This window comes from Equus quagga, chromosome 6, assembly GCF_021613505.1.
Source record: "Equus quagga isolate Etosha38 chromosome 6, UCLA_HA_Equagga_1.0, whole genome shotgun sequence".
Lineage (NCBI taxonomy): Eukaryota > Metazoa > Chordata > Mammalia > Perissodactyla > Equidae > Equus > Equus quagga.
Window position 1 is genome coordinate 38797874 of NC_060272.1, and position 13037 is coordinate 38810910.

The following is a 13037-nucleotide window of genomic DNA, read 5'->3' on the forward strand; positions in this document are numbered from 1 at the left end:
GTAAAAACTTTTTTAAATTAACTTCACTTTCAGAAATTATAAGTTAATATACATAGCTTAGTTATTTCAAAGAGCTTTCATAAATGTTTTTCAGGCTAGGATTATGTTACTTTTTTGAAAATGGCAAGCAGTCCTAGAGGGAAGTTGTAAAATCTGCTGACAGGACTGTCATGCCCAACAATGATTCCATTGAATCAATAGTGTAGCATGAGATAATTGTATAATTCAAACAAATTGAACATTTGTGTCTATTTTGATCACGTGTCTGCCAAGAAGAGAAAATAAAGTAGTTAAATTGTTACTCTTTTTTGTTTTTTCTATCACTTTTTCTCTAAGAAAAATGAATGTGACAAGAGTGTTTTCACATTCTAATTTGCACACTGCCTTGGGTAGGTTGTATGTTGGGTTAGTAGCAAATGGTGACTCTTTGATTTTATGTTTTATCAGGAGCTACAACCATAGAGAAATATGACCTCAGAACAAATTTGTGGATCCAGGCAGGGATGATGAACGGCAGGAGGTTGCAGTTTGGTGTGGCTGTTATTGATGACAAACTCTTTGTAATTGGAGGTCGAGATGGCTTAAAGACATTGAACACTGTTGAATGTTACAATCCCAAAACCAAGACTTGGACTGTCTTACCACCAATGTCAACACATAGACATGGTCTAGGTAAGATCTCTTACTTTATTGATATTATTTTTAGAAATATTTTTAGAAATAGTGAAGATGTATGTTAAAATATAATATTACCGCCATTAATTATCTTTAACTTTAGGTAAATTGTGGGCCTATTTGGAGCATATATTTTTTAAAGCTCTTGATGTTTTCACGTGTTGACCAATGTGCATTAAACTATGCAGAGATGTTGAAAACACCAAAATAACTATACCTCGAACTGTCCTCAAAGTTTTCACAATCTGACATTCATGCAATACTTGTAAAATTCAATATGAAAAAAAAATGCAGAACTATCATGGAGAGGCTAGAGTAATGCAGTCCAGAAGAAGAAATAGTTAATGTGGATTAAGGAAAATTTAATTAAGGTGGCTCACTACCACATTACTGGATAGACAATTCTAGCTATATCTTTGCACTTATTTGACTCCACCTTGAAAAATCTATGGGGAGAAGGCAATACAGGTTTAGAGAAAGACTGACACATCAACTGGTACCAGGGGTCAATATGCTAGGATTCAATTGATTTCCACTATGGAGTAAGCTGCAGATGGAGAGAACTATATTTGGATTCAGAAGATCTAGGTGTGAGCCTTGAATCTACACTTAGTGTTGGTACGATTTGGGGACAGCAGTTAAACTATGAGCCTCTAGATTTGCCACCAATTCAAGGTTATTAAGTAGGTAAAAATCTAATGATGATAATGAATGTAAAATCACTTTGTAAATTGTAAAGTCCTACACAAATGTTTGAAAAAGAGGAATTTAATAAAGACTAACAGTTCTTGAATTTGCACTTTGTGTCATGGGGATTGTAAGGAGAAGTGCAGATTACTTTTTTTGAAGACCTGAAATATGCCAGATAGGCAACTATGTGCCTTTCATATATTTAGAATATACACGGTAGAGAGATATCAGGGTTTAACCATAAATCCACTGATTTAGACATTCATAGGCAAGCAAAATGAAAGGGAATTTTAAAAACAAACATTAATGATAGTTCTCTGAGATCTCGGGCACTGCATTTCCTATTCTTATCTACTCTACCATTAATCTAAGCAAAAATAAAAAGTAAATAAAAAAACTCTGAACTAAAGCAACTTACCTTTTTGATCTTTTGGTTTACCTCCCTTTTCTTCAGTTTGCTCATTAGTAAAATTAAGGAATAGTAGTAAATGTCTGAGAACGTTTTCAGGTTCTAAAATTCTGTGTTTTAAACAAAGTCATATAAATTCTTTAAATCACATAGAACCCAATTATGTGGAAAAGATGAAAAGCAAATGATTTTTCTCAGGTAATATTCGTGAATATAAAAAAATTCTCATATGATTTTTCTTTCAAATATATTGGAAGATTTTGGCTTTCATGTCCATTTAAAACCCTATGTGTTGTTTCTATTAGCTAGCTAGCTAACTACCTATGTTCCAGTTTGGAGGAAATACAGAGAATAAGCACTCAACTGGAACTTTTGGAATTTAATGTCTCTTTCTCCCTTTTTGTTAGTCAATTCAATTCCTTTCTATTAAGGTATACTAAAGTTAAATTATGTACAATATTTGCATGTCAAGAGAACATATAAAAATTTTCACCAACAATGCAATGTAAGTGGTATCATTTCAGGTGTTAAAATGTATAAGGTAATGATTTGCCTCAAATCCTATCACATGGGCACCAGTGCTGAGCAGGGTGGTAATCTTGGATAATGTCTTTTAGTTTGTCGTATTTGTTAAAGAATTCATTGTAAAGGTGCATGTGGAAGTAAGATTGCATAGAAAATCATATGAGCCAGGTATCACAGACATTGGAAATGTAAGGCAGTGTTTCCCACAAGTTTTAGCGACCCAATAGCAACTCTAGTAGTCCACTCTTTTCATGCCCAAGCCTCTCCTGTTTAGTGTTTTTTGTTTGGCTTCATTTCTATTATCAAGTGGATCACCTCTCCTCCACATCTCATGCCCTTCTCTTCCTTTGTCCTAGTGGTTATTGCTTCCTGTCAGATTTTTAAAAATTCTCAGCTACACTACTTCCCAAGATCGGACCTGGTGGAGTTAGTAAGTAAAATCATAGCATGGGGCAACATTTATGGGCATGAGTCTCGTCTCAAAGTGCTTCACAGATTGCAAACAAGGCCCAGTACATAGAAAACTGCCTTTGATTTAGATGTCAATCCAAGGTCCAATCAGCTGAAGCCAGATTGACAGCAGCACAAGACACATCTGTGTTCTCTGAGGGAGCAGAGTGCTTCCTTTACGATCGCTCCTTATGGTCAGCTGAAGCTCAGAAAGTTCAGCATTACGAGTCATACCCAGATACAATAAACATCCTTGGCCTAAGATTCTTGGTCCTTTAGTATAACATATCAGTCTTTGATTTACTTTCTCTTCTCTTCCAGGGCCTTCTACTACATAGACGTTGATATTTCTAATTTAATCCATCATATATTTGAAATTTAATTATACATATTTTTCTGATAGGCAAATTTAATATCCAGCCCAAATTGTTCTTAATCTGTGTGCATGATGACATTTATTCCATATATTGATGTCTTAATCTCAGTTAATTTTGTTTTTTACATTCTCACTATCTCTACTTGGTAATTCATTATAATTGCTTTTTTTTTTTTTAAAGATTGGCTCCTGAGCTAACAACTGTTGCCAATCTTCTTCATTTTTTTTCTTCTTCTCCCCAAAGCCCCCCAGTACATAGTTGTATATCTTAGTTGTGAGAGCCTCTGGTTGTGCTGTGTGGGACGTCACCTCAGCATGGCCTGATGAGCAGTGCCACGTCTGCTCCCGGGATCCGAACTGGCGAAATCCCAGACCGCCAAAGCAGAGCATGCAAACTTAATCATTCAGCCATGGGGCTGGCCCCAACTGCTTTCTTCTTAATGATATTAATATCCTCTCATCTCTGTGAGGCTATCTATTATGCTTATTTCAAATTCTTATCTGCCTCTTTAATTCTCTTTTGTTTATTATAGGTGATCATCTTCCTCCTCCTCTTCTTTTTCTCCTCTTCCTCATCTCCCTCCATTTCTTCTTCCACCTCTTATTTCTCAGTCTCTTCTAATTCTTTTTAATAGCAATTGTGACTACTGAAAAATATAATTTTTAAACTGTGCACCCATATGGGCATAGCAGTTACTTTGGCTAATTGTATAAAGGGCTAAAGGTATGTGCCATTGTTTGTGTCCTTTGTGGGTAGGGGAATTAGATCTGGGGCATGGAGCCCTGACTCTGCAAGCTGACTTTGCCCAAACCATCTGCTGTTATCCCCCACATGTAGCCCTCAGGGACACATCTATTCACCCCCATTTGCACATTAATCCCCTTGGGCCTTTCTTCCTTATCTGTAATGCCCTAACCACAGGGCTGGGAGCTGGGATGGGAAGAGAAGGTTCTGGACCCGCAAGTCTGTTTGCTTCTCCTATTAGCAATTCCTCATCCAAGCTGGGCTGTGATGATATCCTGATACTACCTAACCAATTATGACAAGCTCTGCATGGGGACTGCTGTTTCACTGCCTAGCAGTGTGGAAGATGCAGTGGCTCTTCAGAAGAGAACAATATGGTGTAGTAAAAAGAGCACAAACCAAGCTCTCCTCCAAGATATTCTCCCAGGAGAGTGACATGGATTTTTGTCTACTCAGGAAGTGACAACTGACTTGTTTCTCTAATTGTTTTTTTGCAGGTTTGATGTTAGTTTTCCAAACACATACTATGACTCTCCTTTTGGTATAAGCACCAGGATTAGGTTTGAGTGTAAACCAACAGCCACCTGCGCTAGTTTTCTATTTGTTCAGAAACTAGAATGTCCCATTTTGTTTTTCGCAGAGTCAACCAGTACCTCGTCTGTGGTATGCAGTGAGGGTAAAAAATCGACTATGGAATCCCATATTATACATTCAAATGACAAGGGGCTGGAGGCTCAAGCAAAATTTAAAAATATATAATAAAAACTCGAAATATTTTCTTTGACCTATAAAGCTCCTCCCCCACTCCAATCTTATGAAAAAAATCTTTATGTGATTTTAAAAGAAAGTCACATGGGTCCTTTGGCTGCTAAAGATGATTATATGGTCAAAAATGATTCATAGCTATCAGTAAATGAAGAAGGCCCCTTCTCATGGATAAAATAGCATATAAAAATTATATTCATATTAAGTCTATGCCATCAAGGGAGCAATGCATCTGCCTAGAGAATTAAACTAATTAAGACCACACTTCTTCCAATATGCTAAGAGTTCTTATTTTAGCATTTATGTCTTTGAAGTGCGTAGCTCTCTATATAAAGTCTTTTTTTCCCCACATTTTATAACACATAAAATTGAATAAGACATTACTACAATACACTGTTTGCAATGAAGTCTTTTTAGGAGATATTGATAAAGAGTAATACAGCTACCATTTATAATGGATTTTCTATATGCCAGGTACCATGATGTATGTTAAATATATGGTAGGGGTTGTTTTTGGTTTTGTTTGTTTAGTTTTCAGTTGAGATAAAATTCACATACCCTAAAATTGTGTAAAAGAGTAGAATTGAATACTTTGGAGTATATTCACAGGGTTGTGCAGCCATCTCAACTACCAAATTCCAAAACGTTGTCATCCTAAATAGAAATCTTGTACCTAATAGTGTACCCAGTACCTGACAGTTGAGTTGCTTTTCATTGCCCCATCTCCCTAGCCCCTAGCAACAATTAATCCACTCTCTGTTTCTATGGAATTGCCAATTTTGGAAATTTCATATAAATAGAATCACATAACTTGCATCCTCTTGTGTATGACTTCTTCCACACAGCATAATATTTTCAAGTTTCAACTATTTCATGGTGTATATCAGTACTTCATTCTTTTTATGGCTGAATAATAGTCCACTGATAAAATTTACCATGTTTTGTTTATACATCATCAACAGAAAGACATTTGGGTTGTTTCCACATTTTGGCTATTATGAATAAAACTGCTATGAATGTTAGTGTATGCGTTTTTGTGTGAATATATGTTTTCAATTCTGTTGGATATATCCATCAAAGTGGAATTGTTGAGTCATATGGTAACTCTATGTTTAACTTTTGGAAGAACTGCCAAGCTGTTTTCCAGAATGGCTGCACCATTTTCTGTCTCCTCAGCGATGTATGAGAGTGCCAATTTCTCCATGTCCTTGTCAACACATTATTATTTGTTCTTTTTTATTATAATGATGCTAGTGTTTATGAAGTGCCAACTCATTGTTGTTTATAGGTATTTCTCCAATGAATAATTTTGAGAAACTTTTCCTTTGCTTACTAGCCACTTATGCATCTTCTTTGGATAAATCTCTATTCAAATATTTTGCCCATTTTTTGTTTGGGTTCTCTTTCTTGCTGAGTTATAATTGCTCATTTTACATTCTGTATATAAGTCCTCTGTCAGATATAAGATTTGCAAATATCTTCTCGCATTCTGTGTGTTCTATTTTAACTTTCTTCGTGGTGTCTTTTGAAGCACAAAAATTACTAAATTGATAAAGTCCAATTTAATATTTTTTCTTTTGTTGCTTGTGCTTTCTGTGGCATATTTGAGAAAATATTATCTATTCTATGTTCATGAAGATTTGTGCCTATATTTTCTTTTAGAAATTTTGTATTTTTAGGTCTTAAATGAAAGAATGTGAACCATTTTGAGTTAATTTTCTTATACGGTGTGAGGTAGCACTTCAAAATCATCTTTTGCATGTGGTCTCTTACTTAGGTCTACTTTCTTGTACTTCCTTTGCTAAAGTTATTGCTAAATAGTTTATTATATTTGATGCTATTGTAAATGCAATGACTTCTCATGTTCATTCTCAGATCTTTCATTGCTAGTTCATAGAAATACAATTTATATTTGTACATTGAAATTGTATCCTGAAGCCCCGCTGAACATTTTTATTAGATTAGTAGATCTTCTGCGGATTTCTTAGAATTTTATATATATAAAATCTTGTTATCTTCAAAGAGAAATGGTTTTACATCTCTCTTTAAAAATCACATGATTTTTATTTTTCTTTCTTGTCTATTGGCTCTGGCTAGAACCTCCAGCACAATATTGAATACAACTGGCAAGAGAGGATATTGTTGCCTTGTCCTTAAATTAGGACGGAAGATTTCAGTCTTTTACCATAACATGATGTTATCAATTTTTTTTTTTTGTAGATGCTCTTTGTCAGGTTAAAGAAGCCCCTTATAGTCCCAGTTAGTTGCATGCTGCATCATGAATGGGTATTGGATTTTCTCAAGCGCTTTTCCTGCATCTATTGGAATGAACACATAACTTTTCCTTTATTCTATTAGCATAGTGTATTACATTAATTAATTTTCAGATGTTAATCCACCTTGTCTTCTTTAGCTAAATCTCACTTGGTCATGGTCTATAAACCTTTTTATATGTTGCTGTGTTTGGTTTGCTAATATTTTTTAGAAGACTTTTCATCTCTATTCATAAGGGATATTGGTCTGTAGTTTTCTTTTCTTGTGATGTCTTTGTCTGGCTTGAGTATCAAGCTAATACTGGCTTCATGGAATGCGTTGGGAAGCGTTTGCTCATCTCTACCTTGTGCAATAGTTTGTGAATGATCGGTGTTAATTCTTCTCTAAACATTTAGTGGAATTCATCAGTAAAACCAAGGGATCCTGGGCTTTATTTTGTGGGAAGTTTTAAAATTACTAATCACTCTTTACTTTTTATTGGTCTATTCAGATTTTCCATTTCTTCTTGAGTGAGTTTCTATAGCTGGTGACTTTCTAAGAATTTGTCCATCTCATCTAGGTTACCTGTATTGTTGACATTCTGTTCTTTATAGTGTTCCCTTATAATCCATTTTATTTCTTCATTTTATTTCAACCATTTATAAGGTTGGTAGTAATGTTCCCTACTTAATTCCCAATTTTAGTTATTTAACATTTCTCTCTTTTTATCTTATTCAGTCTAGGTGAAGGTTTGTCAATTTTCTTGATCTTTTCAAAGAACAACTGCTAACTTTATCATTTTATTTTTTGTTTTACATTTATTTTATTCATATCTACTCTATTCTTTTATAGTCTCTTCTTTCAGTTTGCATTTTTTCTCTAATTCTTAATTGGAAAGTTAGATTATTGATTTGAGATACTTTCTAATTTAAGTTTTTACAGCTATACATTTCCACAGAAGCACTGTTCTAGTTATACTCCATAATTTTTTCTATTTTTGTGTCTTCATTTTCATTCATCTCAAAGTATTTTTAATTATTTTTTCATCTTCTTTGATCTACTGGTTATGTAGGAGTGTTTTTCACTTCCACATATTCATTAGTATTGTCATACTAAATACATGTTTACACATTATCCATCCATCAACACATTTTAAAATTATTGCTTTATGCAGTTCTCTTTTAAATAAGAGAAAATAAAGACATGAGCAAAAAATACATTTATACTTTTTTTACATTTACCTTACTAGTGTAAATATAAAAAAATGTAAAATATATAAAATATATTTATTCTTCGTGTGGATGCATGTTTCTGTCTAGAAATGTCTACATTTTGGCCCAAAGGATTCCTTTTAGTATTTTCTGTAGGGCATGTCTGCTAGCAACAAATTCCTTCAATGTTTCATTTACATGTTTGTTCGTTTTTTTTAATCTGAGTGTGTGGTCATTTCTCCTTTAATTTTGAAGGATATAAAATTCTTAACAGTCTTTTTCTTTTAGCGTTTTGAATATGCCATTGCATTGTTTTCTGGCCTCCTTGTTAGCTGATGAGAAATGCTCTGTTAATCTTACCACGGCTCATTTGTACATAAGTTGCTACTCCATATCTTTAAGTTGATCCTGCTTGTAGTTACTCGAGCTCAGCTCTGTGTCTCTCAGCTGAGTTCCTGACAAGGCAGAGTTGTAAACTGCCTACTGGAGTGTTGAAGGAATGCCCCAACATGCACACGGAGGCCCTCAGCAAAGGCAAGTTTTCCTCCTCCTCCCCCATGAGAAGGCCTTGGCAGAGGTGGCTGAAGATGACCTCTTCCCAAGACCTCAAACAAGGAGACCTGGGAATAAAGGTGCCTGGGCTAGAGATGCAAATGTGTGAAAAGCATGAGCAGCCAGGGGGGGCCTGAGTCCTTGATTGTAACTTCCTTGAGAGACTGCACTACTTTGGCTGTGCACCGAGACTGGTGTGAGGAGAGCAGCTTTCTTCTAGGAGGCCTGCCTCGTAAAGCCTCTATAATGGGCTATGGTCAAATCTGAAAAGTGACACGTAGATTTTTACCAGGACCTGGACCCCTCATGCCTTGACCATCACTTCCTGCTTGTACAAGTCCTCAAGGTCACCCAGAGATGAGAGCTTAGGACCCTCTCAGATTTCACCTGAGCATGTGCACAGTCCTGAAAATGCACATGACCTTCAAGAGTACCAGGAATAGTCAATCTTTTCAAATACCCGTATGGGCATCTCACTCCCAGCTCTTGTTTTAAGTTTTTTAGTCAGTTTCTTGTTTGTCCCAACTGTTTTCACCAACTCAGGCAGCCGTGATGTTAAATAATTGCCACTGATTTTTTTCTTGACACACTCTGGAGCATTCTTAGTAAGAGGAAACCTTAGAAAGTGGAAGAAGAATAAACCCTGCAAGTGAGGTTTCCAGAGAACTCCAGCCAGGTGAGAAAATATTTCCCTGAGGATGAGACTTTTGAGGAATCTCCAAATCTGTCCAGTGTCCTCCGGGGGCTGCTAAGCTGCTGGATTTCATGACCACCTTGATTGTGAGATTGTTGGCTTTCAAGGCTTCTGCAGAGCTAGGGAGAAGGTGATGGAAATAGGGCATGTTAAAACATCACAGAGCTCATTGTTCTTATCTAGATTCAGCTGTGTCATGAATAAATGCTTCTCAGATAATGTTAAGCCTTTATTTATTTTCCAGAATTCTGATTTTGACACTTTTTGCCAGTGTTCTCGTTACTTTTATGGAGTAGTGGATCTTTGGAGGTCCTTACTCTGCCATTCTTGCCAAGATCAACATTAGGGATTGTTTTTCCATGGGTACAGTAAACAGAAACTGACTGATCCATGAACAAAAGGAATCTCTTGAAAACATAATGGCTATTAAGACCTTAGAAATAGCATACATGATCTAGCCATCAGCAAGAGGAAAACATTTTCAAAGCAATGAGAGTAACACTTAGGTTAGCCTTTTATCAACAATGCTGATAAATTCTGACTTCTTCCCTTAGATAGTGAGGTTAGCCACTCTTGAGCAAAAAGAATATATGCATAAGAAAAATAATGTATGAACTCCTAAACTGTACACTTTAACCAAAAAACAAACAAATAAACAAACAAACCATAATGATTAGCTTAGAAAATTGATTGGATATCCTGGAACCTGGCTGAAACCAAGACAGACTTGGTAGTTAATTCAAGATGAAAATGACATGCTTTTAAAGTCTAATGAGGACAAAGATGCTTCCATGAAAGACACCAGATGCCCCAGAAGGCACTTCTGCCTCTACCTAAGCTAGATCTGTGAGATAGCTCTGAATCACATTGTCCTGGAAATTAGATACTGCTGCAGATTTTGCCAATTCAAAACAGAAAGAAAACAAAATCTTACTTTCTTTCTTTGCTTTGCTCATTCTAGGTTTAAAGTTCCTCTTGGAGCACTTTATTGGGCAAGCTTAGTTTGTAGGTATAGGCCTTAGTTTTTCAGAGTTAGGAAAAAGAAGTAACACAACTTATTGGCGTCCTTAGTTGAAGACAATCCTGCTTTCCATAAGCATTCACAGGGTGAATATTTGCAAAGTAAGAAGGACATTCAGATGCTGAGGCAATGTAAAAAAAATGGCCAGTATCTACTGTACATTTGTAAACTGATTAAACACTCATATCCATCCTATAATACAAATATATTATTGCCATTTTAAAAATAAAAAGTGATGAACAAAGTAGCCAATTAACTTTCTCAAAGTCACATCATCTTACAAGTAAGAACTGCAATTTTAACCTAAGCTTCTTCAACGCCAAAATCATATCCTTTTAATATAACATGTTATTGCCAATAAGTAAATAACGATAATAAATATATTATATTTACTTTTAAATAGATTTTCTATGTTTTCATTTTAATTTATCAATTAAACTAATTCTATCACCTTATCCATACAAAACAAGAGACATATACACAAAAATATTCATTCCAAATTTGAGTGTCTGAATGAAACTTATAGCATGGCTGACCGATTGTGAAGATCCTGTAGGATGATCTTGAGGAATGATTCATCAAAGTATTTTAGATTTGAAGGATAAATATAGATTTAGATATAGATACAGAAAGATGGATAAGTAGGTAAGTAAGTAGATAAATAGACTGGACAGAGAGATGATAGATAGATACGTTCTGTGCTATTTCACTGCTCACATATATTCCTCTGAAGTCCACTGAGAGTGAAAAACAGGAAAATACTGATAGAACTATGTTTGTTATCATAATATCAGTGACTTTGATACTATTGGAGTAGTACAGTTTAGAACTAATAAATCAGGAAAAAAGACCTCTATATTCTGGTGCTTAAGGATTACCCATTTTATAGGCTGGTCTCCCATCCAATCTTTCTAACAGGAAACTATGCATATAGAGCTCCAGGAACTTATTACCTAATATTATGGATATACAAACTATCAAGATTCCTGGGATATTTTAGGGATATAGAGAGGTAAAGGTGTATGTATATGCAATGTTCTCTGAAAAATCAGAGTTCAGCTTCCAATAAAAAGCTTAAAACATAAAAAGAACACAAATGTATTTAGTATCCTTTATTGGATGCCATAAGATATTCACTCCTGTAACAAGCAATTTAAAACAAGAGGAAAGAAAAATATAAGAAATATCTTCAAATTTAAAATGTTTGCTGAAATTAAGTATCAAATGAAACTCCAGGGAAAATATTGGTGTCGACTCTTAAATCAAAAGAGAAAAATATATTAAAATTATGGGAAAATAGATGAGCTAAAAATAAACAATCAGAAAGTATGATATTCCACTGATGGTAGTTTTGGAAGAAGAGTACTAGGAAAGTGAGAGAGAAAAGTAAGAAGCAATCTGAGAGAATTTCTGGGAAGTACAATGCATGGCCTCTAAAATGAGTAGCCCAGAAAGCAACCAGAAAAATGATTGAAGAAAAAGCAAGTTCAGTCTGTCTGTATCAAACTTCAAAATATCAAGGATAAAGAGATGATTGCAATATCTTCCAAAGAGGAAAAAAAAACAAACCTAAGCTGAAGAGGATAACCGTGAATGAACAGCAAGGAAATAACTACAATAAAATACCTGAGTCAACGACAAAGGAATGATAGTCAGACTGGTATCAGGCTTTTCAGCATGAATCCTAGACGCCAGAAAATAATGAAAGTCTACTTCAAGCTTCTGATGGGCAAAGTTCTCAACTTACATCAAATCAAACTCAAGCATGAAGGGAGAAAAAAATGCATCTTCAGACATAGGTGGGCCTGCTGAGCTCAACAAGGACGTGAACCTCAAAATCGGTTGTCACAAACTTGAGATTGGAAAAGAAGGAGCATCTCAAGAAGAACAAATATTTTGGTGTCGGAATTCGAAGCTGTCTCTCACTGGCAGGAAAGGTAGAGGATAAACGGTTGTACTTTCACAAAGTTCTAAACCTCGAGGGAGCAATAGGCCATCAGATGGTCTCTCTGCCAAAAGCAAACACAGGACAGTTTCCCACCTGCAAAGATTTGGGCAGTCTCAATGTGTCGCTGAATTGCCCTCCTTCTTGTTGCTTGAAAGAAGTCTGATTCCACTTTGGATCTGTTAAACCAGACTGGAGGAAAATTACTAAAGCAATCTGAGGATGCTTCACTCAGAATGAGGGTGGGGCGGGAGGATGGGACCAGCTTATCTTCATCCAGAAACTCTCACGTGCCAGGAAAACAAAACAAATGAGGTTCCAGACACTGACTGGGGAAAATTTGATGTTAAAATTAAAATATTAAAGAATATTTTCAAAGCAATATTAAGTATTTAAATGAATAAAGTCTCTGGAATGTATGTACAAAGAAAGAGAACCCAAAGTGACATTTATTATCAGTCTTTCCCCTGGCTTTTAGAAACCATACTTATAACAACAAGCAATGAATGGACTGAAGAAAATATCCATGTAATAAAACCTTGCATTTCTTGTGATATAACCCATTAGACAAGAAAATTTCATTTTAAGCAGTCAGTTTCCATTGTCTTAAAAGGAACACTTGCTTCAGTTTAGCCTGTTTCTTTAATTATATCAATGAATGTTTGTCCTCTTCATGTCCCTTTTCCATAATTAAATAGCATTTCTCACAAGACCAAGAGGGCCTGT

At 35.3% G+C, this 13037-nt stretch overlaps 1 protein-coding gene across 1 annotated transcript in view; it reads left to right on the forward strand.

The window, feature by feature from the left end:
* The window catches only part of KLHL1 (kelch like family member 1), a 333377-nt gene that overhangs the window by 268794 nt on the left and 51546 nt on the right, over positions 1–13037 (forward strand). Inside the window, exon 7 of the mRNA XM_046665048.1 lies at positions 448–672. Within this exon, the coding sequence (XP_046521004.1) occupies positions 448–672 (225 nt within the window). The remainder of the gene's footprint in view (positions 1–447; positions 673–13037) is intronic.